The sequence below is a fragment of the Sceloporus undulatus genome, chromosome 11 (assembly GCF_019175285.1).
Source record: "Sceloporus undulatus isolate JIND9_A2432 ecotype Alabama chromosome 11, SceUnd_v1.1, whole genome shotgun sequence".
Taxonomy (NCBI): Eukaryota; Metazoa; Chordata; class Lepidosauria; order Squamata; family Phrynosomatidae; genus Sceloporus; species Sceloporus undulatus.
The window spans coordinates 5,589,298-5,614,807 of NC_056532.1; the positions used below are offsets into that span (position 1 = coordinate 5,589,298).

Genomic DNA, 25,510 nt, shown 5'->3' on the forward strand with positions numbered 1-25,510 from the left:
CATCCATCCATCCATCCATCCATCCATCCATCCATCCATCCATCCATCCATCCATCCATCCATCCATCCCTTTTTGAAGCAAAGGACCCCAAAGACTCAGAGTTGTGCCTTGTGAGAACAATGGAGACAGGGCTTTCTGGGTGGTGACTCCCAAGCAGTGGAACTGCTTGCCAAGGGAGGTTGCCCCATTGTCCCAGTCCTTCCTTCAACTTTTTAAATCCAGACTACAGTTGAAACGAACAATTCATTCATTACCACCCCCAATCTTGCTAGGAGGATGCTGGGGCATAAAGAAATGAAGCCAAGCGCCAGGGAGGCGAACCTCCTGCCCTCCAGCCTTACCCCGGCCCAAATGCAGGGCCCCTGCCACCCCACCCCATGGCTGTTGGTTTCGTTTCTGACCACAGCTTCACACTTGGAGCGCCTGCTCCTCCAGTGGGAAGGGAAGGGTGTGGGTGAGTCTCACCTTGGTGGCCCACAGAGCTGAGAGTGAGAACAGAGAGTGCCACTTTCACACTTTTGAGAGTTGCAAAGCCCTAGGAGCCTGTCGCCACCCCTGCCAGAGGCCATTCCTGAGGAAATCTCAGGAGCCCAAGGGGGAGAGAGACACTGCAGATGGGAGCAAGCAAGCCAGTTTTCTTCCCAGTATTCTGGGTGCGGGTAGGGAGGGAGACGGCGTTTCCGCACCCTTGCAGAACAAGCCAGCAAGCAAAAAGACAACAGCAACACCCAGAATAAATTGCGCAAAAGTGTGATAAAAATGTGCAAACCTGCAGAAGTCTAGAGGTATTCTGCAATTTCTCTTTTCTTCCCCCCCCCCCCCGGAGTGTGCATAATCCAGTCTAAGGCCACTGAAATCACAGGGACACCAAAAAGTGTGCAGTGGCTCAGAGCAAAGACCTCTGTATGTACATCAGCCTTCTGTACATAGATGCCACCCAATGCCAACCTCTGTCGCAACGGGCACAGAGAGCCTCTGTCTGAGACTGGAGTTGATTGGTAACCATCCTGATTAGTACGTCCTTGTCTCTGTACAACTGCCCCCACTTTGCTGCTGAACCCTAGTTCCTAGACTGGCAATGCAAGGAAAGAAAGGTCACCAGGCCCAAAGTCAGCAAGGCTGTTATATGAGGAAGTCAGGAACTGGGCAAGTGATTGCCTGGCCGCCACTCAGTGCCATTCTGGGACAACAGCCACAGTGGCACCAGGCACATGAAGAAGGGAGGAAAGCACTGAAATGAAGGACTCAAAAGCCCTGGATGAAGCAACAGACAGTCAAGAACGGCATTGGGAGGGAAGAAGAAGGGGCAGACAGTGCTTGGAGGAGTCCTTTGGACTGCAGCTCCCAGAATTCCTGCAGGCTTTTTGGAAAGTACCCTCTAGTAGCCTTTGGAAAGAGCTCAGACTTTGCCAAGCTCTGGGGGAAAAAGCTGAATCCTCTCAACTCCTCATTTTAAAGAGGGAAAAGTGAAGGAGAGCCAGTTTTCTGCAGCCAGGCACTACGTCCAGAGGCATGTTTGGCGTGAGGAGGAAGAAGAGAAAAGGAACCGGAGGAGAAGAGAGAACCCTGGCAGTGGCATCCTTTCTCCGGGACACGCTTCAAGGAAGAAGCACGAAGGGAAGGTTCCTGGCAAGCCGCCCCCAATACCACCAGCACCTCCTCCTCCTCCTCTCCCCCGTAACCGACCGACCCCGGGCAATTTGCTCCAGGTGGACAATCGGCACTCATTTATTTGCTGGAGTCAGCGGATGGGATTGTTTTGAGGAGGGAGACTGGGGAGGGGAAAAAGAGAGAGAGAAGCAGCCATATGAAATAAAACATCTTGTTTTCAAGAGTGTCCTGGGAGCCAGGCGGAATGAGCTGCCATTAATCAAAGCCCGGCACATCATCAGCATGGCTGCACCCCAGAGCAGAGGAAGGGACCCCAGGGCCCTTCGGACCGCTTGCCCTCGGCTTGTAAGAGCCTCTGCCACTCTCCCCCTGGCCCTGTCTCAGTCCCGACCTGGACCTGGCTGTCAGAAACATTGATGGGGTGAGCTGGTGGTCCCTGTGATATAATGGGAACTGCCTGGCCTGTGCTACCAGCTTGAAAATAAACAGAGACCACCCCCCAAGGGTTAAAAAGAGAGTGAACTTTCAACAACTGCAACTCTACCCCTCCAGCTACTCATCCACACACCAGAGGAAGGAACAACAGTAGGCACAGAGCCAATCCTCCTCGCCTGCCCCACGACCCTGAGCTGATCCTTGGGGCCAAGCAGCAGGGATAAGGGCTGGATGCGATAGAGTGGCTCTGGGCCACCACGGCCCCCAGGACAGACACACTGCCTGGCTAGGCTTTGGGAAGCTCTCCCCATCCTGTTTTCCCCTGGCAGCTGCCCCACCGGCTGCCTGAGGTTGGTCACATCGCACTCCAGGAAGGAGGGCGGGTAATGGTGGTGGTGGGCTGATGGAGGGAACAGGAGGGCAGAGAGAGCCAGGCTGGGAGCCCTCTTGGGGTAGAGGGACAGAGGAAAGAGCAGGGAGGGGAGTTTGGACAGGAACGGGGACCTTACTGTCTCCGACTGTGGAGGAAAGTAGTAGGGGACCTCACAGCCAAGCGCTTTGGAAGAGAACGCACAACACAACGACGAAAGCAGCTCAGTTTTCCCAGTCCCCCAACTGTGTCGAAATTGGGCCCAGACGCCCAGGAGTGAAGGGTCACTTTCCTCTCAAGCTCATGGCTTCTGCAGGAGGAGAAGTCAGAAAGGCCAATGCAGTTGGATGAGACCCTTGAAGGGGCAGGGAGACAGGGGTGATGGACTGACCCTGTTAGAACACCTGTCCAGAACCTGGAGACAGCCATTTCCCCAAAGGACACCCCTTGCCCCTGACTGGCACTGCCCTCACCAGTGAAGGCTACTAGAAGAGGAGCAGAGGGCACCACAGGATTCCTGACCACCCCAACAGTACCCAGTTAGCCCTGACTATAGCAGCCAGCATTTTATTTCAAAGCCTTCCAGGCAACGGATGGGGCTGAATTGGAGGGGTTAACCTGGGCATGGAAAGGGGGGCAGAGGCACTGCTGAGATTAACCACGTCTGGAGGAGCAGGGTGAGGGTGGGCCAGTAGGCCCAGAAGGTGTGCAGCCTGGAGGGATGGCTCTCAGGACCCACTCACCTTCTGAACACAGCCAGCCTGGGACCTACACACAGATACACACCTACATCCAATGCAGCAACAGCAGCACCAGCAGAGGCTTCAGCAACGATTCATACCAAACACCATGACCCCCATGTTACAGGCCTGCAGGGGCCCACAGCAGTGGCCATTTCCTGTGTAATACCAGCCTGTTTAAGTGCTCTCTCACACACACATACACAAACACACACACACCCCAGCTCTGCAGCTGCAGAACAAACCCGGAAAGTGTGTGGTGGAAGCAACCCAGCGCTGTGTTCCAGATGGTAAACCATTCAGGCCTCTTTCTCTCCTTTGCTCTGGGCAGATCTGCCTTTCCGAACCCCCTCATCGCCCAGAAACCTCTTCTCCCAAAGGCTCTCCTAACGCAGAAACACACACAGACACGGCGCTTGCTCTTTCTTCTTGCAGAGGGGGGAGCTTTACAGGTAAATCATGTGAAGCTGACAGGGATAGGAAGAATATTCAAAAATAGTTGAAAAATGGCAGAAAAATATGTTGAGGATTGCACAAAACGCAATACTTTCTGCACAGAATATGGTATTTTTGTGTAGGAAATGTTTATTTTCTGCACAGGAAGTTTTCTATGCAAAGCAGCCACATGTGAAATGTGTCCAGGTTAACTCCCAAATTGCAACTAGCCCTTGAAAACAGTGCGGTTTTCACAGACTTTCTTGCAATGGGAAGAAAATGTCTAAAATTACTCATTGCGTCCGTGGAGGAGAAACTGAGGGTGCATCTACACTGTAGAAATAAAACAGTTTGCCACCACGTTAACTGCCGTGGCTCCATGGTGGATTTGCAGTTTTGTAAGGCATCAGCCCTCTTTGTCAGAGAAGGCGAAAAACCTTGTATAACAACAAATCTCAGAACTCCATAGGATGGAGCTGCAGCACTTAAAAGTGGTATTAAATTGCATTATTTCTACAGTGTAGATGCACTGGTAGTGATGAATTGCCCCCTACCTGGAAGAGCCCCACAATATCTGGGACTTCACATTGCCTTTGGAAGCAGAATGCCTCCTTGGTCTGATCTCTGTCTCCTCCCTTAAAAAAGGGTATCTGGGGGATCTCTCTTACTGCCTGAGCCCCCCAGGAGAGGGGCTACTGGACTGAAGAGACTTTGCTGGGAATGAGGGGCCAATCCTGTTACCACCAACACTGCGTCCCACCCTGAACATTTACCCAGTCTCTTCTGATTTTTGGAAACTAAGCTGGGCCGAGTCTGGTTAGTGCTCTGATGGGAGACCCCCATGAGGGAATGACACCAGGTGTCCCCAGGTTGGGCTTGGAAGCAATCCTGCCTGCAACAAATCCTGGCGAGGAAGAAAGGCTACTGACAACCAGAAATGACAATATGGGCCAGAGAGACCCCAAGGGCCTGACTCGGTAGTAGGGCAGCTCCCCAAATCCCTGTCTTGTTTTGCTGCCCCAGCCAAGGCCCCATTGCAACTGAGGACCTTCCCACTGCCTGCTTCCCACAGGGCCCATGGGGCCCATGCTTCCCGACTGCCTTACCCTGATCCTTTTACCTTCTGTTAGCCCACTCGCCTGGCCATGTCTCTGCCCCCAAAGGCCCGCTCTGGACTTTGGGGGAAGGACTGCAACTCAGTGGTAGACAGAAGATGTTTTGCAGGCAGATGCCCAGGTTCCATCTTCACTCTTTCAATGTTATTTATCTTTTTTAGTATCAGGTGAGAGGAGATGGGGAGGGAGGAAGAGCTTTCCTTTCCTCCCATCTATGCTGATAGTCTCCTGCCAGGCAGAGAAGAACCCCCCCCCCCCCAAAAGCTGGCGGTCTAAGTGGAAATAAGTCTAACTGGCTGCAAGGCCAGATTACCTTCCAAGAGCCAAGCTTTTTGGGGGATGTCCCAAAAAATGCAGGCAGGAAAATAGCTGGGAATGGTGGGTTTCAGGGTGCTGTTGGGGGCAGGACACGTGAGATTTAGGAGCCTACCCCTTTTCTCAGGGTGCCTAAACTCTATTTCTAAATATTCCACTAATATTTCAAAGTTACTGCAATGCTAGAAACTACTCTTGCAGAAACCCCATTGCTCAAAGCTACTGCAATAGAGAATGATAGGAAATTTCATGAGGGTGGGCAGAATTTTTAGGGGGAAGGCAATGACCCCTTGCACCCATCGCTACCCCTCTGGCCTGCCTCCGTGGCCACTTTCTGCACAAGAACTATCCACACCACTGAAGAAATCTGGATCTAGAAAGCAGAGCTTCCACCTCAGAAGATCCTGCCCCCTTTCCTAATGCTCTTCCATGGCCAGGTTATGGGATATGAGTTCTCCTTCCCTCTCCTCACCACCCCAGGGAAGAACAAAACAACACAACACAACACCCTTTGGCATGCGTTCCTGAGCCAAAGACAGGGGGAGTGTAACAGCCCCTCACACTTGGCTAACCTACCTGCCCTGTGAGCTCAGGCTTCCTTCCTAGGCCCTAGGAAATGGCTGCTCCCTGGCCCCCTAAGCGCCCCCCACACCTGGTGCTCAAGCAATGCCACATCCTTCCTCTCTTCTCCCCCCCCAAGTTCAGCAAGAAAGCGGAGTGGAATGCAGCCCCCCCAGCCCCCGTTTCCACTCGGAGGACTCCAAAATCCAGGCGGGTGATAAATGCGTCCCAGGACCAATTAGGAAGATATATAGCATCAGAAGGCAGGCTGGGCTGCTGCTGCAAAAGGGGTCTGGGCAGCCTGGTGAGGCGCGGAGGGCTCTCCAGAGTCCCAGCGATGTTTCCCATTATGTAACCCTGGTCATGGGCAGGCCGCCAGACTCCAAATGAAAAAGAGACTCTGGCTTGGCACCGGTTCTATTTTCCTATCCTCATTCAGGGTCAGCGGAGTGTCATACAGCTGCAGAGAAAGCTCCGGGGATTAAACCTGGGAAGGGCTCCAAAGCCCGAGACCTGGGTTCAAGTACCAGCTGAAAGCAATAAACCAACTGCCACAGCTGGGCTGAGTTTAGCCAGGCCTCAGAGCCACGCTGGCTCCCTGGGAACCCATCGACCGACCGACCCACCACCCACCGCCGGGGGTGGAATGGGGGAAATGGGGGGACTTGGCAAAGCTGGGTCCAGAGGGCCTCTGGAGTGGGATGGCGGCTGGGGCAGAGGAAGAACAGGCAAGGAAGGGGGGCAGGAAGGAGCTTTTGCTCTCTGCAGAGCACTCTGGGATGCTGTTCTTGCTGCGCGTTGACAAGGAGGGTCTGCACGCATGCACCCTTGCTCTGCCAGCGCCAGCTCTGTGGCATCATTGCCCCTAAATTATGGGGGAGTAGGGAGAGAAGAATATCTACTTTTTGGGGAGGGAAAGAATGACATTTCTAGGAGTGGCAGTTCAGGCGGGGGAAAAGGAACTTCTTCACACCCTTTTGGGATAAGGGTAGGAGAAGAGACCCAAACCCCACACTATCAGAGGGTCAGAAGCAGGAGGCGGTGGCGCATGATGCATGGATGAGACAGGCCTCTCTACCTCTCTGTGGGGGGCTCTGGGAACAGAGGCCAGGGCTCAGTGTCCAGCCTTGTCAACATCGCTACAGGCCCTCCGGCCATTCTGCCCGAGAGTTAGTTTGTCCCACCTGCGCCTGTGGAGCACAAGGATGAAGATGCTTGTCAGAGCATCCTGGGGAGCCTGGAGGGCCTTCCAAGGGGGGGGGGGGGGGGGGGGGGACACACGGGCCTCTGCCACCACTACCGCCACAGGGTTTGAGGGAAGGCAGGGAGAAACATCACATAGCTCAAGGAAAGTTGCATGAAAGGGAGGAGGTCAGGGGGCAGGAGCGAGAAAGCAATGAGTGGCATATCGCAGAGGAAGGGGGCTCTGCCCCAGGCTGCCACAGATTGACTGTGCCTCAGTTCCCCACTCGTGAAATGGAACTGGCCTCACAGGGGTAGCTCCTGTCCTCCACAAAAAGGACAATAGAAGGAGAGACACCTTGGTGCACCCAGTTTGCATTGACAGAATGTGAACAAGGTTGAAAGCAGAGATGGGAAACTGTCGTTTCCTATTTTGTGTGGGCTACAACTCCCACCATCCCCTAGCTAACATGTTTGGACCACAACACTGCTGGGGGATTATGAGAATTGCAGTACAAAAAAGGAGAGAGAAGAGCATTTCTCAGCTCTGGTTAAAAGGAAGAGGGCGAGCAGACTTACACCCCTTGAGTAGGTTATGGGGGCCAAAACTGAGGGTTTACACAAGGGGTTGGATGGGAGGAAGGAGCCCCAGAGCAACGTCCACTGCTGGGAAGGGGGGTCCGGATCAGGAGGAAGCGGCTGCTCACATGGGTGCATCCCTCCCAGGTGGTAGTGGTTGTTGTTGTTGGGAGCGCCTGCCCAAAGATGGGCAACGGTCCCTGTGAGTGTATGTCTCCGCCATCCCAGCCGCTCAGCCAGGCCAGAGCAGGAGCTGGCAAACAGAAAACAGACCCGTCCCTCTCCCCAAAATGGGGCCCGGTACTTCCTGTGTGAGATTTCCATTTCCTCAGCCAAAATGAAGTGTGTGTGTGTGTGTGGAGAATCAGCCACAAAAAATGGCAGCATGAAACCAGGCTGGGGGGGGGGATGTGGAGAGGATGAGAGATGGGTCAAATATCCTGCTTGTTCCAGGTGAAGGAGGGGACACCCCGTTTGGGTTTTGTTCTTTTCAAGCAGAATCCTCCTTGCCAGATTACTTGTGAGGTTTCCCTCTCCTCGCGCCTTGCCCCTGTTACACTAACAGAAGCGGAGCAGGAAGAAGACTTTGGGTCTAGAGGGAGGGAAGGAAGATGGGACGGCCGGCTGGAGAGGCCCCGTGGGATGAGACCTCTTGGCCCAGTCACAGTGGGGCAACAATGGGTTTCTCTATGAAAAGAGACATGAACAGGACTTAACTCAAGTGAGATAACACCTGGCTATGGGTCCCAGGATGCCACAGTCTCTGGGGCATCAAAGGGTTGAGGGAAAGAAGAATAGAGGGGGCAAAACCGGGCCCGGAGCCCCTGCCTGGGGAATCCAAGCCCTCTCTTGCCAGGAGCACCAAGGCAGAGTGACCAGGTGTCCCTGGAACTGCAAAAGAGGATCAGTGCAAAACGCAGGAGATTCAAGAAAAATGTGGGCCATGACCAAATAAAAGCTAAAAACACTCATACAAATGTAAATGCATGCTTCTTAGTCATGCTCAAATGTGGGACATTTTGGAATTCCTCCTAACAGAAGGTTGAAATGTAGGCTACACCTTGGAAAAGGGGGATGTCTGGTTACTCTGCACCAAGGGTGCTCCGAATCATTCTGAGTCTGAGCCGAAAGCAACAGAGAGAGTATCTGAGAGCTGGAGGAAAGGGGGCACAGAATTAGGAGAATCCAGGTTCAGGCCCTGGCTCAGCCATGAAGCCCCACAGGTGGCCTTGGGCCAGTCACTATTTCTCATCCTAAGCTGCTCTGCAAGGCTGTTGTAAGTGTAACATGGGGAGACGGGTTAGGTACTCTTGCTTTGAGCTGCCAAAAACTGAGCCCCACAAGAGGCAATTCAGCTAGTGATGTAAATCCTCAACTGTTACAAGGTCCAACAGTTACAGTCCGTCTCTCACCACTGAAGGAGAAAATGAATAGTCCTCAATAGTATTTTCCCTGCATGTGAACCTCCTAAAATGTTGCAGAGGACTTGTTCTGTGGGGATAACCAGTTTTGTGCACAAAACAGTGCAGTTTGCTCAAAAAGCACAACAATGTTTCTCTGAAGAGTCGTTTTCTCTGCAATTTAAATCTATTGGTTTGTGTCCTAGTCTCCGGAGCAGCAGAAAATAAGTATTGTTTGCACGAGGACAAATTTATTGTCCTATTAAGTTTGTCATCAAGAGAACCATAGAGCTGCAAGGGACCCCAAGGTCTACCCAGTCCAACCCCCCACCATGCAGGAGTCCCCTCAGAGACATTCTTCCAGCCTCTGCTTATAAACCTCCAAAGGAGGAGACTCTCCTCCACCGTCCAAGGCAATCTATTCCAGTCTTAAAAACATCTCTTACATTAACCTTCTTCCTAACGTTTAGGCAGAATCTCTCCTCCTGTGCTCCAGAAAGCTAAGTTTTTCTCACTAACCTCTGACACAAACCGATACACGTTTCATTTTGGAAAGACTGGGGGATGAAAGAAGGGTGGGAGTAGAAAGAGAGGACTGACGTACGATCGAGGAAGCTCCAGAGCGCTGGGCGGTGGGTTCCAGGTGTCCGAGTATCCAAGCATCCAGTCCGACCAGACCTTGATGCTGGGCAGAAACTCCTTTAGGTCCGGTGGCAAGGAGGAGACCTTGATGTCGTCGTCCTCAGGGCCCTCCGGGGATGGACTTGCTACCAAGAAAGATGAGAGGAAGAAAGTGGGGTGGGTGAGAGTGAGGGGCAAGCAAGGATCCCCCCTGGCTCCCTCTTCCACATGATGGACCTTCAGTCCTGCTCCTCTGGTTTAGGGAGAAAATGATTTGGGAAAGAACAAAAGCCGCTAGGCCCAAACTGGCTGTGGCAGCAGACTGAGGGCAGATTTCTAAATTGGACCAGAATCTAGGAAAATGGTTTTTGAATTCCCTGAAAAGGGTCCAGAGAAGCTTACAAGGTAAACAGGACCTCCCGCCACCCCTTTCCCCTGCTTACCTGGGGAGACCTCCCGCAGAAGGTCCGAGCAACGCTTGACCAGCAGAGCGAACATGGAGAGTCCCAGCGCTGTGGCCTGTTCTTGGATCACTGAGCGGCAGTCTTCTGAGAGACACTCTGTGGGAGAGGGAGGCAAGCAAGGAAATGGTTACCCCATTGCCAGGCCAGAAGGGACTCTAGGATACAATCCACCCCAAAGCAACCTCTCTGTTCTGGCAGACCACGGTCGGAAGGGGAATGTTGCCCCCACAAAGCAAATACCCCCCCAACTACCTCCATCCATCCATCCATCCATCCATCCATATCCTGACTTTCTCCCAAAATGAGGACTCAAGATAACTCATAAAAAGGCAGCAAAAGTACAAGAAAAAAATAGACTTAAAAAAATTCAATCAAAACAGGTGGAGTCCGTCAACATGGAAGAAGACTATAGTGGCTTTGTCAATTAAGGAAACATCAGTTGGTGGACCAAGGAAGGACGATGCAAACCCCCAAAATGGACACCAGTTGCCTTGGGCCATTCCAAGGGGTTGGGAGGAAGGGGTGGCAATGGCTCATATAATAATAATAATAATAATAATAATCATAATAATAATAATAATAATAATAATAATTTGTATCCCACCTCTCCCTATATTGGATCGAGGCGGGTAACAACAAACAAACAAACAACAAACATGACCCCAAGGATTCTTCATCCCTCTTTATCCCCCATGGCAGCCCACACAGCCCTGTGTGAGTGAAGCAGAGAAACCTTTATCACATTTGGCCTGAGGTGAAGATCTACTGGGCTTGTCCACAGGAGGGCTGGTCAGGGCCCAGTGGACCACCGGAAAGGCTGCTGTGGGTCTGGAGGTCTCCTTGGACATCACCAGGGTGCAGAAGGCCTTTGGCGGTCTGTGTGTTTGGGACTACTACAACTCCCACAATCTCTTCCCACTGATCATGCTGGCTGGAGCAGATGGGAGCGGTAGGCACCATGATGTAGAGCGCTGGGCCAATTTTGGGGCCCATTTTCAGCTGATTTTTCACCCCAAGAGAAGTCATTACCTTCCAAGATTTGCTTCTCTTTTTCACCAAAAATAGCTGAAAATGAGCCACAAGAGCAGATGGAGGTGATGTAACAAGCCAAAACACACCAGAATGCACCAGTGTGGCCTACTGGGAGTGTGTATGTGTTTGCACGAAAGTATGCCCCTGCAGCTGCCCCGTCAACCTAGAGGACTTCTATCTCTCTTCCTGGCTTCCAAACCTGCCTTTGCAGCAACATGGGCAAGAAACTTATTCCTCCTTCACCTCTTCATCCCTTTCTCTAACACACAGACACGCACGCTTGCTAAATTTCTAAGGAAAACACAGCGCTGAGCTCAAATTCTACCCGGCCCAGCCGTTTGGCACATGAGCGGCACAACTGCAGGACACACACAAAGCCCTGCAGGGTGGCAACGCAAGAGCGCTGGCGCTCATTTTGGTAGTGCTTTCCGGCATGCAGAGAAAGCTCCTCTCGTTTTGCTAAGTGATTCTCAGTCTGGCGTTTAAATTTCCCACGCCTACGGATCGGAAGGGGGGTAAGCCAAGCCCAGAGGGCTCCCCTTGTAGAGATGAGGTTTTCGAGCAAGAGTGCAGAGGTAGGTTTGTGGAGCAGGTCCTCCTTGCTCGGGGGGCTTGGGGACGCTTGCACAGACCACCCGAGTGCCGCTAAGGGCACCTGACCCCACACAACCCTTGGGCAAAAAGCCAGGCATGAGTGGCATTGTGACTGTGCAGATGTGCTTCAACCGGAATGTCCCCTTCCAGAACTTCTGCCAGGTTCTGGGGAACCTGACAAAAGCTCATCGTGACAGGTATAGGATGTTTAGGAGTCCCTGCCCTCCTCATGCCTGGCGCTGCCCATTGTCTCAAGTCCCTGGCACTGTTCCGGCTTCCATCTGTCTACCTGGGCTCCCATCCTAGCCAAGAGGTGATCCTGGTTTCCCAGAGAACATAATATTCATGGAAAACATAAACCAACTGTCGTCAAAAGTTGTCGGGTCTCAGGAAATGGAGCGGCCGGGAGAAGGCTGCCATGTGGCCGGATGTTATGCGTTTCTAATTAGCGCTATACATCTTTCAGCGGCAGCCCAGTGTCCTTCTGCTGGGAAAGGGAGAGCGCTGCCCTTGTTATTGTAACTGTCAAGGAGTGCTTAAGCAGATAATCTCCAGGAAAAGTGATAAACACACACACACAGACACACACACACAGCCCTGCCTGCCAGGGTGTGCTGGACACCAGGGCCAGACCTTCCTGGAGGGCAGCCCAGCCAGGCCAGGCCGACCGCAGGAAGTGAGAGAGGACAAGGCAAAGGGCATGGAAGGGGCACCCTATCCAACGCTGGAGGAAGAAAGGCCAGGGAAAGCAGGGGGAAAGCACACGCAGCGATGCCAACACCAGCACCAGCTTCTCCCTCTCCCCATGTGGCCCCCGGGGCCCTGAAAGCCTGGCTGAAGGAGCTGGGAAGAAACTCTGTCTTGAAGAGACTGCTGTGCTGGACAGGAATAGTGTGGCTGACCTCCAGTCCATACTCCAGGGTCTAGAGTTGCCAGGTGGGTAGGGGGCCAAGCCATGGACCCCAAATCCAGAGAAGTTCTGCACTGTCGGGGTGACATTTGAAGGAAGAGCAGGAATCACCACAAGCCCTGATCAGGCAAAGAAGCCAAGTGCGGCTCAACGTGGCCTCTCCCACGGACTGAAAGGAGTGCTGAAGCAGGGCTAAGGAGCCATCCCAGTCTCACAGAATTTTTTACTCAAGGAAGGGATTCCCAAAGGCAATCGGGTCCACCTCCTTGCCAATGAAGTGGGGAACCGTGAGAGGTGGCCATCTCTTTAAAAATCTTCAGTGAAGCGGGGAGCCTACCCCTTTTTTCCACCGCAGAGAGGCTTTTAGCATCAGGAGGATCTTCTTACATTGAGGTAAAATCTCCTTTGAAACTCAGAAAGGGACTTCCACCTGTGTGCATGTGCCTATGTTCCCTAAGGGCTTTTGTCAACTTATGGTAACCCCATGAACTTCAGAGGGTTTTCTTAGGCAAGGAAGCCTCTAAAGAGGTGGTTTTGCCAGTTACTTCCTCTAAAATACTGCCGACAGCAGCTGGTATCTGTTGGTGGTCTTCATCTAAGTATTCATCAACGCTGACCATGCTTAGCTTCCAAGATTAGACAGGCTCCGATGGTGCCTTTTGGGTGTTAAGGTCCATGATTTCCACCTAGGCCTTGCTAGAAATGAAAGTAGGGGAGGAGGGCTGACAACAGCTGTATACTGGCAGAGGAGAATTTGGGGGGGGGGGGAAGAAGCATCTCTGCAGACATGGAGGAGGAGGCCATACAGACAGATGAGGAGATCCCAGCCACCCAGCAGCCTCCTGATACCTCACTGACTGCCTCAGCAGCAGCTGAGGAAGGATGGATGGGAGACGGCTGCCCGCTCCCCCCCCCAATCGGCTGGCTGGCTGGCAGGACCGAAAGTGACCACAGCTAGCCGGCTGCCTCCTTCCTTCCCTCCCCAGCTGACCCCACCTGGAGGCAAAGAGCTGGTCCTGCTGCTTCTTCCCTTATCATAGTGGCTGCTGCTCAGACACTCGCAGGAGTTCTTGCCTGGTGAGTCACTCCCAGCCAGACATGCCTGGCACCACAGGTCCCCCTCCAAGCCTTGCCCCACGGCTGGCCTTTTTGCAGGAAGTGGGCAAGAGAAGAGGAGAAAAGCAGCAGCGGGTGGGGGGTGAAGGGTGGGGAGCAGCAGCTGCTTCATCCTGCTTCCTTCCAAGACCCAGGCTAAAGGCTCACCAGGCTAGGAAGAAGAGGAGGAGAGACCAGTATCTCCGTCAAGAATGAGAGATGATGGGCCATTCCAAGCAGCGCTGACTCAAAATCGCAGGCTGCAGACAAGGCCCAAACAGCCAAAGTTCAGCCAGCTCTCTGGGTCAAGGGAATGGACCTGAAGGAAGGGGCAAGATGGAGCCTTTTCATCCAGTTGCCAGAGTAGACAATGGAGGAAGAAATGGGGGGTTGGAGGCAGAGAGCGGGAAGATGAGGATCCATCCTTAGCCCCTCTTCACAGTGAAGAGGGCCTCCTTCCCTTTCTTAAGCTCATCTTTTGATATTTGAAGGGACGTGATGTGGAAGACGGAGTGAGCTTGCTCTCTGGCATTCCAGAGGCTGACAGATTCAAAGGACAAGAGATTCCACCTAAACATTAGGAAGAACCTCTTCACTGCAAGAGATGTTTGAAAAGGAATAGATTGCCTTGGAGAGTGGTGGACTCTCCTCCTTCGGAGACCTTGAAAGAGAGGTTGGGTGGGGGTCTCCCAGGAGTTCCTTACTTTGGTATTCCTGCACGGCAGGAGGCTGAACTAGACGGTTCCTGTGGTCTCTTCCAACCCCTAGTCACAAAACTCAGAAAGGCACTTCACCAAAAGCAGTGGGGCTGGTGGTCAAATCCTGCAAGCGTACCCCCTTCCAAGCTATTGCGATCAGAAGGTACCTCTCAGGAAGATCTCCACCCAAAGCCCAAAGAAGGACCTCTTGTCATAGGAAACATGCAAACCCCATTCTTTTGGAATGACATATTGAAGGACAGCCTTCAATCGGCTTAAAGCTTTGCAATGTGCAGCTGCATCATATGGGATCGAGTGCTTTCAAAGAAGAGCTCAAAGGCACTTCTTTTGCAATTCCCTGTGGCATCACAGACTGCATTGTATGCCTTATCCTTCATTTTGACAACCCACACCACTCCAGGGATTTTCTGTCCTCTAACTTGTCCAGGGCGTCTTCTGTCTGATAAAAACTGAGACCCCCAAGTTAAGCGACTGCAGGTAGGTTCTTGCAGGAGACACATCTTTCCTGCCCCTTGCCCACTATTTTGACTCTCACACTCTTAAGACTGGACCACTGCAGAGTGCCACAGGTTTTCGATTAGCAGGTCTAAGTAAAATACACCCAAAGAGGGCTCAATTGTTGTTTAGAGAATGAAATTTGCAAAGCAATGCCAACAAACTACCAGCTGTCCTGGTGAGAGGGCATTGCCCAAGGAAAGCAAGATGGGGGGACAGGGCAAAACACACCTCTCCTGGAGTCACAGTTATTCTGCACACCCCTGACTGGAACACCATTTTCTACAGCCCCAAAGATGCCCAGCAGCACATACATGGCCAGGGTGATGTACACAGACCCCACATGGGGAGCAGGGGGCATAGCTATGGCTGTCCAGGCCTCCCCAGCCCCTCTTTTGCAAAGTGGGGAGGACAGAGGAAGAGAGGATGGCGAGGCAAGGCCTGCTCTAGAAAGCAGAAGAAGGGCAAGACTGGAGTGGGGCTCCCCATGGAAGCCATTAGATACTCAACACTTCATTTGTTCCTCCCCCCCTAAAAAACCTCCACCGGGGGGGGGGGGGGTTGGAGGAGAAGAGGCTCTCCTCTGACGTAACCAGGAAGCAGCTGCAAAATTAAGGAATCCCTCTTGACATCATAAAAAGGGTCGATGGTTTACAGGGGAAAGTATAAAAATTAATGACCTATTCCCAGCCGATGCCGCAGGGCCTGCCCGGGACTCGCACAGGAAGCTGTGCTGCGCAAGGGCTCCACGGACCGGTTCGGGGCCCAGAGCACCACTCCGGACGCTAGCTCAGTCTGACGTCCCGTTCATTTTCAGCCAGAGGGGAAAGGATGCAGCGGAGGGGCTGCATCCATGCAAGACCGGCTTCCCCTCCCTTGGGATAGCTGGCTCTGCGATGCGACACAACACACACACACACAATGCACACACACCAGCCAAGGCTCAAAACGGAAATGGGCGCTGCAGCTAAAATTAACCTTGCCTTTTCCCGGAAGTATCGGTGGAAAAAGGCTCCCATTTTTAGAACATGTTATTCTCAGAAATTTCCTGAAAAGGGCCCTGAAGCCCAAACATGCCGAGAAGCCATTTCCACGTGCCGCCGGGTGACAGCGGGCAGAGGGAAGCCGAGGGACAATGGTGCCAAGGAAGCCAAACAGGGAGGACCAGGTGGCTTCATGGCCCCTCTTCGCGGTGGCTCTCCTGGTCGGCCCCCAAAGCAGGGGAAGGACCAGAATCCTGTCCTAGAAGGGCTTGTGACGCCCCTGTCCCTTCCATTACTTTATGTATTTTTAAAATGCCAGGTTGCTTTTCAGCAACAGCCCTTGCCACACGGGCATTTTGCAATATTCTGATACTACGGAGAAGATGTAGGAGCATTTAGAGAGAAAGCAGCACGTACAATATCACAAATGGTGGTGTGGGGATTGCTTACTAATTGCTGGGTTCTTTATTGTGCCAAAAATGGAAGCAATACCAAAAACAGGACGACCAAGAAAAGAGAGAAGGAGAAAAGGTATGGTGAGGAGGTAGCAGAGGAAAAGGAGATTCCAAAGTCTGGGGGATTGGCTGGGGTGATGGGAATTGTAGTCCAACACACTGGGAGGGCAGCAAGGTGGGAAAGGTGCCCTAGTGGAGATGGAATGTGAGCCTCATCACCTTGATGATGGTTGCTCCAAGGATGCAAAGGAAACAGATGAGAGCAGGAATTGGAGGAAAAGGGATGCCCTCCAATCCAGAGGCTCACAGAACCAACTGAGCTGCTAGTTTAACTGGTGCAGTAGAGTCTGAGAGAAAGCAACCCTCCTCACAAGCCAAGGCAAAATCAAGAGGGAAAAGGCATATTACATCCAGCTTAGTCTAAAATAGGGCCCTTCCTGACAGGTAAGACTGCAGCCCCCATCATTCCCAAGCAGTGCAGCCTGGATTAGCCAGAGATACCCTCTAACATCACAAGACACCTTCTGAGGTCACCAAATCCCAGTGGATACCAAAAGTCCACTGCAGTAATAATAATGATAATACTGTAATAATAATAATACCCCATTGTATATACTGTATAATGGACGTGAGCATCTATGGATTTTGATATTCCTGGGGGATCCTGGAACCAAGCCCCAGTCAAGGATACTAAGGGCCCACTGCAAATAATAATAATAATAATAATAATAATAATAATAATAATAATAAGCCATTGTGTGTGATGGGACTTGGGATCCTGGAACCAAAACACAGTGGCTACCAAGCATGCACAGTAGTAGTAGTAGTAGTAGTAATAATAATAATCCATTGTATATAATGGGACTTCAACATTCACAGATTTTATTATCTTGAGGGTTCCTGGAACCAAACCCCAGTAGATACCAAGGACCCACTGTAGTAGTAGTAGTAGTAGTAACAGGAGTAGTAGTAACAACAACAAAAAACACCCCATTGTTGTAATAGGACTTGAGCATCCATGGATTTTGGTACCCATGGGGGGTCCTGGAACCAAACTCAAGCGGATACCAAGGGTCCACTGTATTTTTGATGTATGGTTGGTGCCAGAAGTGTCTGCAGAATCAGTTGTCTGCAGCATCTTTTGAAGAACAGCCTTCAGTCTTGGACTGGCCGGCCCTCAGTAGCCTTGGCCAGGAGGCCAAAGGCGCAAGCGCCCCCCTATGGCCCAGCTCCCCTTCCGGGAGAGGACTGTCCGGCTGCCGCAGAGCGAGGCAAGGGCTGTCCATTCCCTGGAAGACCAGCCAGGCTTCCTCTCTCTGCTGCCGCGGCGGCTTTTCCTGGCAGGCTGGGGAGGCAATTCCAAGCCCAGGCTTGGGTTTCAACTTTGACCGGCTGCTCCGAGCCTCGCGCTCCAGTCCACGGCCGAATAAAATATTTTTTCATAAATTTAACGCCAGCATGTCTGTGTTTGGAAACTCTGAAAGCCCATGTTGTATGGTTTACTGCACTGGAAAAGGTGCCAGCAGAGTTTCAAAGGAAGGGAAGTGTATAACTGTTTCCTTTCAAAATGCTTTTTTTTCCAATGGGATCCATTGAGGGATTTGGGGGGGGGTAGGGAAAGGAGAAGAAGACGAAGCAGAAGCAGAAGAAGAAGGCTGGAACTAACTAAAACATTATTAAAAACTGTTATGGAGAGAAAGAGAGACACAGAGAGATGGAAAAAGATAGACTGGGGGGGGGAGTGTATGTGGAAGGGAGAGAAGACACCCAGGGAAGAAGCCAAGGAGGAAAAGAGGAGAAAGGAGGGATGTTGTGAGGAAGGGGGAGAGCGCCAGCGGGCATTTGGGGTGGCAGACACCATGCGTGGTTTCACCTCCAAGTAGACTCATGGGCTGGCGCCCCAATGTTGCTGGACCTTGTGGCTCATGGGGCCAGTGTGTAGCCACTATGGATGCAATGACCCTTCTGTCCTTGTAGGTGAGGATCACCAGAATCTTAGATTTGGGATCCCCAAGGGTCCCCTAGTCCAGCCCCACTGCCATGCAAGAAGACACAACCTTCTGAAAGAAAGAAGTTGGCAGCGTGAGCTTTCATTGACTTCAGTCTACTTCCTCAGATGCATTCTTCACCAAATTCTGCCAGTTAGTCTCAAAGGTGCTACAAGATCTTCCTAAGGTTGAGTCAGAGCTTCCTCGTCACATCCAGATATTTCAAGATATCTGTATTATAATATCTCCTGCTCTATGCCTTCCCAAACTAAACGTACCGAAAAACCTCCACTGCAGCTTCCCAGACCTGGAAGGGATCCCCAAAGGCTAAGTAGTCCAACCCGCTTCTGCCACACAGGAAGACACAACTAAAGCGCTCCACAAAAGACACCCACTCAGCCTCTGTTCAAACGTTGCCAAAGAAGGAGGGTCTGAGGCAGTCCACATTCCACTCCAGACCAGTTTTAACATTAAGAAGAGCTTCCTAATGTTGAGTCAGAACTTCCTTGTAACTTCAGATATTTAAAAAGGTTTGTATCATAATGACCACAAAACCTTAGACCTGAAAGGGACCCCCAAGGGCCACCTAGTCCGACTTCCTTCTGCCATGCTGGAAGACACAACTACAGCACTCCTCAAATATGGCCACTCCATCTCTGTTCAAAGACCTGCCACCCTCTGAGGGAGTCCATGCTCCACTCGCAGACAGCTCTTAACATTAAGGAGATCTTCCTAATGCTGAGCGAGAACCTCCTTGTAACTTTCAGTGCTGGAATTGTCTTGAGGACCCCAGAATTCAAACTGCAAAGCCAAGTTTCCAATCCTCATGAAGAGATGGCAGAACTCAGGAGCACATGCCTAAGGAGCGGATGGAGACTTTCGCCTTGGAACACGGCCTTTCCATTCCAACAGGGACACGTCCTTCCTCTGGACCAGTCCAGCCCTGTCTCAGCCTTGGCCTCCATGGCATCAGTCCCGGAGCCCAATGGCAACCCAAGTGGGGATCTGCGGTGGTCCTCCTCCAGCCCTCTGGTTCTGGGGGGGGGGGGAATGCCTTTTGGTTGCAGGCTGCAGAGCACATGTGGAGGACGAGGGGGGAAAATAAACAGACAGACAAAAGAATGAGAAGGCCCTGCCAATTCCAATCGAGCGGCCTTTCGTTTAAACGCTTATCAAGCTGAGAAAGAGCAGAGTTCTTGGAAAACAGCGCTTCCTTTCTTCCCATGCCAGCCTCAGACACCCTCAAGGACGGGTACAGGCCAGGCACAGCGGTGGGCAGCCTGCCTTGGCAAACTCAGCGGAGGGTAAAGAAATACAGAGGGATGTATTCTAAGTTAAATGTAAAGATATACATATATTCATAAGGACAGAGAAAAATGCAAAATGGGAAGGACATGCACCACGGGGAGGGTTTACTGCCAAATTGCCCACTGCCATGTGGTGCTCATAAAGATTCCTTTCCTTTCCTTTAATTTTGTCTTCTGCCAAAAGGACTCAACAGCATCCCTGCTCCTTCCCAGACAGCCATCCTGGACACCAGGAGTATGGCTGCAAAGCACTGAGTTCATCACCAGTAGACGACTACCAGCTAGCCAGGCCGGGCAACCTTGGCGCACCTTTTGCTGTGGCCGGTCCTGGGTGCTGCCGTGGTATGGCTGGACTGAGTCTTCCTGACCCTTTTCTCAATGAGACTTTGGAGGGGACAGATGAGTCCATCCAAAGCAGCTCCCCCCTCCCTTGAGACTGCTCCCAAAATTTGACAGCCATCATGGTGGGAATGGGGGATGATGGGTTGGGCAGAGGAGTCTCAGCATAAATCCTAGGGCAACTGCCCTCAGCTGGGAAAAGCTCACTTTTTGGAATATCTGCTCCCTGAACTGCACAAGAAGAGCTGGAAAATCGTGTTTTTTTGGGCTATAACCCCCAACTGAGTGGAGAGTGGGGAAAGCTGTTTTGTTTTTTTGAAGATGGAAACAGAGTTTGTTGCTGTTGTGTGCCTTCAAGTTGCTTCTGACTTGTGCCACCGCTATCATGGGGTTTTCTTGGCGAGATTTGTTCAGAGAGGGATTGCCACTGCCTTCCTCTAAGGCTGAGAGACTGTCATTTTCCTAAGGTCATCTAGTGGGTTTACATGGCTGAGCCGGCATTTGAACCAATGGTCAAACCACTACACGACGAGTAAAAGTGACAGAATTCTCCACAAACACCAGCCAGCAGAGCTGGAAAAACCGCCTTTCTGCACTGCATGGCTGGAGGATTCTGAGAGCTTCTGATCTTGGAGGCAGAGGAGACCTTGAAGGTTGCTTCCCAACCACACAGGATTGCTAAGATTCAGATCCCTGAAGAAGAAGGGTCAAACACATGTACCTGGGTTGTTTTGCCCCCCAGGCCGGTGCTTCCACAAAGTGGCCTGGCTTCTTGACCGGGATTCCTTTCATTTGCAAGCTAACCGGCTCCATCTGTGAGGGCTAACAATAGTACAAGAAGGGCGGTCCAGAGGAGCAAAGGGCGGCCATCCGCTCTGCCCCCCCCCCCCAAAATAAAGCACACAGACACACTCACACAATTGCACAAAGGCTGCTCTTCTCTGGTGCCCTCGCCAACCACCCCAACAATTGCATTTTGTGCTGGTGGGGGCACGAAGGAAGAAGAATATTGCTTTTCAAACCCTTTCCCCCCCAACCCTTTGGAAGGATGAGGGAGGAGGGAAGACTCCAAAACAAAAACAAGAGTAAAAAAGAAAACCTTATAATAATCTAAAACCCGCTGGCTGATAAAAGGAAGCGAGGGAGACGCGAACAATTGAAAACTACCTAAAAGCTCGGGAGAGGTTTATTTTATTAGTTCTTAATAAATATCTTGCAGATTTCCTGCAGGAAATACACCAGATCACATGTAGAATAGTTTGATACTGATGTCAACGGCATCGACATATGAAATCTATTAGGGGCGAAGCCACAGCAGGGCGATCAGTGTGTAGGAAAAGCTGCTCGGCACCGAGGCGGAAAAAGGCAGAGAGAGTGAGAGCAAGGAGGAGGAGGAGGAGGCGTTGGGGGGGGGATCTCACGGCCCTTCCAAATTCTTCCAGAGGTAAAAAAGTCAGCCAAGACACAGAGAGAGAGAGAGAGAGAGAAAGAGAGAGAGAGAGAAGAGGAGGGGGAGAAAGAAGGGGAAAAAATATATCCCACATCCTGCTTTGGTCTGCCAGCAATCTAAAGTGCCCAGAGATTAATTCTATGTCTGGCTTGGAAATGTGACTTTAAAGCATTTTAGGGATGGGGGGGGGGAAGAAGGTTGGGATGGATGGATGGGGGCAGGAGAACTGGGACTGGCCCAGTGCCACCAACTCTTCCATTCTGCCTCCCTTCTCCCCACATATACACACATACGCGCACACACACACCCGGCCATGTTTCAATGTAGACAGCAGTAAACCCCAGCAGACGCAGCCTGCTCCTTGTGCCAGGGACTCGCAGCCGCGGCAGCTGCGGTGCGTCTCGCTCGGCAAGCGCAGATGGGCCCCCGAGAGGGCGAGCGCGCACGCGGGGGCTTCCGCTCAGCGCAACTTTCGGGGAGAGGGATGGAGGATCCGGCAGCCCTGTTTTGGGACGCTGGAGTCGCACCTTCCCCTCACTTCCTCATACAGGGACATTCGCCTCGGTGTGGCGTTGGTTCAAAGTCTGGGGAAGTTACTTCCTTCTTCTTCGTTTTGGATCGCAAGTCCCAGAATTCCCCAGCCAGCCAACCAGCTGGCTGGGGGATTCTGGGAGTCATGCTCCAAAAAGAGACCCTCCAAAGCTTTCCAAGCTGCAGCTTCACTTATCACTAAAAAATAATTTTATCTCACCTCGCACTTTCCCAAACTGCAGCTTCATTTATCGGATAAAGAGAATTTTACCCCAATTTGTATCCCAGGACGGCATATGGATAAAATGCATTTAAGCCAAATTAATGGAAATAGAAGTAAAAGGGGGCTCAAAGTATCTTAGAGAATTGGGCGGGTTGTAGCAGGTTTTTAAAACCGTGCGTGTGTACAAATTTTGGAATAAATCCCTAAGGCCAGAAAGGTGGCCACAAACGTGGAAAGAGCAGCGGGTTGACAAAAGGTTTTGTGGGGTCTTGTGTGTGTGCGCCCTACTTCAAAAATGTTGGCGCCTTTCCTCTAAGCATTTATGGATCTAGCAAAGTTACTTTTAAATTATTAGTTGCAATTGGAACAACACACACATACCCTGGTGTAGTTACATTTTTACAGAAAGGGTAATTCTTTACTTCCCATTTCCAGAACAGCAACTTAAAAATGGGTTCTTTAGGTTGTGTAAATTTTTTGGTTAATGTTACAAGAGTGTGGTGTGAAGCCCTGCTCTCATTTTGCCTTCACAGCTTCATCACAGCCTCGGCACCCACAGCAGGGCATGAGCATGCAGTCCTCCTTTTTTAGCGATGGAGGATACCCTTGCCAACTGCAAAAGTGACTTAGAATGACTTTGAGGAGTGGTCCCTGGATTAGTGAGGGTCTGCAGAGAGCTTCCACGAAAGATAAGACTGTAGCAAGTGGACCTGGCCAGTTAGAAGGAAAAAATGATTTCCAGTCCTTCATACCAGATAGCTTGAGAAGAACAAGTGTTAACAAAATTGAAAGTATTTCAGGTCACACTGTGGTCATACATCAGTTACAAAGGAAAGGAACTAATTGCAAGTAACTAAGTTATTTGCAAATAGTACATTCCTGGCTCTAGGGAGGTGCATTATACCAAAACCCAACCACTAAAGTATACTACCCCCCTCAAAAAAACCCAAAGCACCTGTTTTTTAACCAATTAAACTATGATGTATTTTTAAAACGCACCCTTTGGGACACACTGCAAGAAGGGAAGGTCGTGTTTCGCAGATGTTCTCTGCAAGGGTTGGGGGTACATACAGAGGGACCCCTATTAGAGAAGCACCTGTGAGTCACAACGGCCCCACAAAAGCCGTGGTCGGCTGTGGTGCTTCCCACTCGCCACATCCCCCTCTGGCCCAGCCTCAAAAGGGAAAGCAGAACTCCATCTTGTCACCTGAAGCTACTGGTGGGGAGAAGAGGAAGAGGGAGACCTTTTCCCAGCAGTGACACGTCTGCCAAAATGGGCCCCCGAGACAAGGACCAAAGTGGCAAAGGGGGCCCCTTAGTGAGACCGCAAAGTTTCCAGGGAGATCAATGCTAGGACTGATACACCCCAAAAGCAATGCCCCCATCCAATGCTGAAGTACCACCAACCCATTCCTCAGACAAGCCAGAAACCCACACGTGCCCAAGGACAGCGAGACGGAGCACCTCCCTGGAGGACCTCTGCCTCCTGCCTCATTGGCAAGGCCCTAACAATCACAAGAATGCCAATGCAGAATCGCTCATGCCTTAGTTGGGGGCAGTGGAAATATCTGCAAGGATCTGGTGGGGAGGAGGAGAAGAAATGGTCCCAGGGGTGGCCTCTGAACATCCTATAGTGATTTATACAAAACTATAATCCAATAATATGGTAAAGCAGAACAGTGTGTCTGAGATGGGTTTGATTCCAAAAATTATAAAACAAATTATTAAAGGGGGGGGGGGGGGGGGGGGGGAGAGAGAGAGAGAGAGAGAGAGAGAGAGAGAGAGAGAGAGAGGAAAGACCCACAGAGTCCAGATTTGAATAAATTGGGCACAGATGGGAGGGGAAAACAGAGCAGGGGAGCTTTTGCTACCTGCCCCCCCAGCCCCGATGCCCTGCCACAAGGCACGGCTTCAATTAGCTCGCTTGCAAACCCAAACGTGATCCCCCCACTTCCCCAAAACTGCAGCACATCCACTTGCTAAGTGGATGTGCAGATGGCTACCAAACAGCCCCATGCAGCCACCCCAGGGGAAAGGTTTCACACTCAGCAGCCTCACATGGTGGGAAAGGGAAAGAGCCAACAGATGCCTCCTTCTGAGGAGAAGAGGTTGAGCGGCCAGGGACATGGCTCCTTGTGGCAGGAGTGAGGGTGACAGGGACCCCCCCTCAAACAAAGACAGGCCTGGCAAGGACTACCAAAGAAAGAAGGAAGCTGAAGCCCAAGGCAACAAGCAAGGAGCCAGGAAGAGCAGGACCCATGGAGGCTGTGATGATGAGGCTCTCGCAGAATGGGGGACCCACGTGCCAGGAAAGATCCGCTGAGAGAGTGCTCCCCTGCTCCAGCCTTTTGACCTCTGTCTCTTCCCCATTGTTATGAAGGCTGCATAGGAAGGAGGAGGTGGCAATGGGGAGGCAGAGAAGGGGGCAAAAGGGCTCTGGTTCTGGCAAGACAGCTCCTGAAACCTGGCAGAGCCTGGGTTGGGAGGGATGTCCCGACTCATCTGGTTGCCTTGCCAGCAGATAGAAGGACTGCTGTGGGCCTTGCTTGCGGACTGAGCGCTTGCCCACCCTCCCACTCAAGAGACACAACCACAGTACCTTTAGGCTGGGAGTTGTACACAGCAAACATGTTGATGGCCATGAGTTGCAGCATGCGGGTGCTCCCGATGGGCGGCGGGCTGTGTTCCAGCAGCGCCCTGAACTGGCTGAGGACTTCAGCTGCCACTGTCGGAAATGTCTCCATCCTGAGGAGGAAGGCAAGAGGGAGAGAAACGTCAACACCTGAGCCATACTGCTGACTGACTGGGGTATGGCAAGCTGCCTCTGATCGGGGATGCTTGAAGTAGCCACCTGGGACACGCCAGGCCAAGGAAGCCATGCCTCCCGCAACCAATGGGGAAGGGCAATGGGGGCTGCAATCCAGTCACACCTGGAGGGCACTCTTCTACTACTCTGTAGTGAAGCCCAGCAACAGTTTGGAGGGAGAAGCACATTTTTTTGGATTATGAGTCCAAGAATCCATGTCAAGAGGATTTTGGGGGTTGTAATCCAAAAAAATGAAAGCTCCGTGGGTAAAGTTCTGGCGTTAACAAAAGAAGGGTGAGCATGACTGCAAGTGGGGAATGGAAATGAAGTTGGAAAGATGGACATCCGCACATACACAGGAAATAGCAGGAGTTCAAATACATGTGAAGCTGGAGCTGAACACCCCTTATCCCAGACACGAGATCCTTCTCACCTCGATGCCCCCAAGACTGGGTACCACATTGGCAGAGCCCCTGCATGCCATGCAGAAGGGGTTCAATCCCTAGGACTGCCAGGATAAGGTCTGAGGAGAAGGGGATGGAAAGGCCCCTTCCCTCCCACTTTCTGTTTCTTTGAGCCCCGGAGGAAACCAGCAGACCTATTAACTGAAGGGACCCAATGGCAATCCAGTTGAACCCCTGAACAGTGCAGGAACCCAACACTGTTGGGCTGGGTGGAAAATTAAGTTGGTAGGAGTTTCCCATGACAACTGGGTCCAAAATGCAGCCGAAACTACCCATAAATTAATGGGGCA

The 25,510-nt window shown here is 51.7% G+C and overlaps 1 protein-coding gene across 1 annotated transcript in view; it reads right to left on the bottom strand.

Annotated features, from left to right (window-relative positions):
• Positions 1-25,510, bottom strand: part of SMG6 (SMG6 nonsense mediated mRNA decay factor) — a 65,339-nt gene that overhangs the window by 25,241 nt on the left and 14,588 nt on the right. The window contains exons 10-12 of the mRNA XM_042442502.1: positions 24,550-24,695; positions 9,809-9,925; positions 9,349-9,511 (exon numbers count right to left, since the gene is read on the bottom strand). Coding sequence (XP_042298436.1) covers positions 9,349-9,511; positions 9,809-9,925; positions 24,550-24,695 — 426 coding nt within the window. The remainder of the gene's footprint in view (positions 1-9,348; positions 9,512-9,808; positions 9,926-24,549; positions 24,696-25,510) is intronic.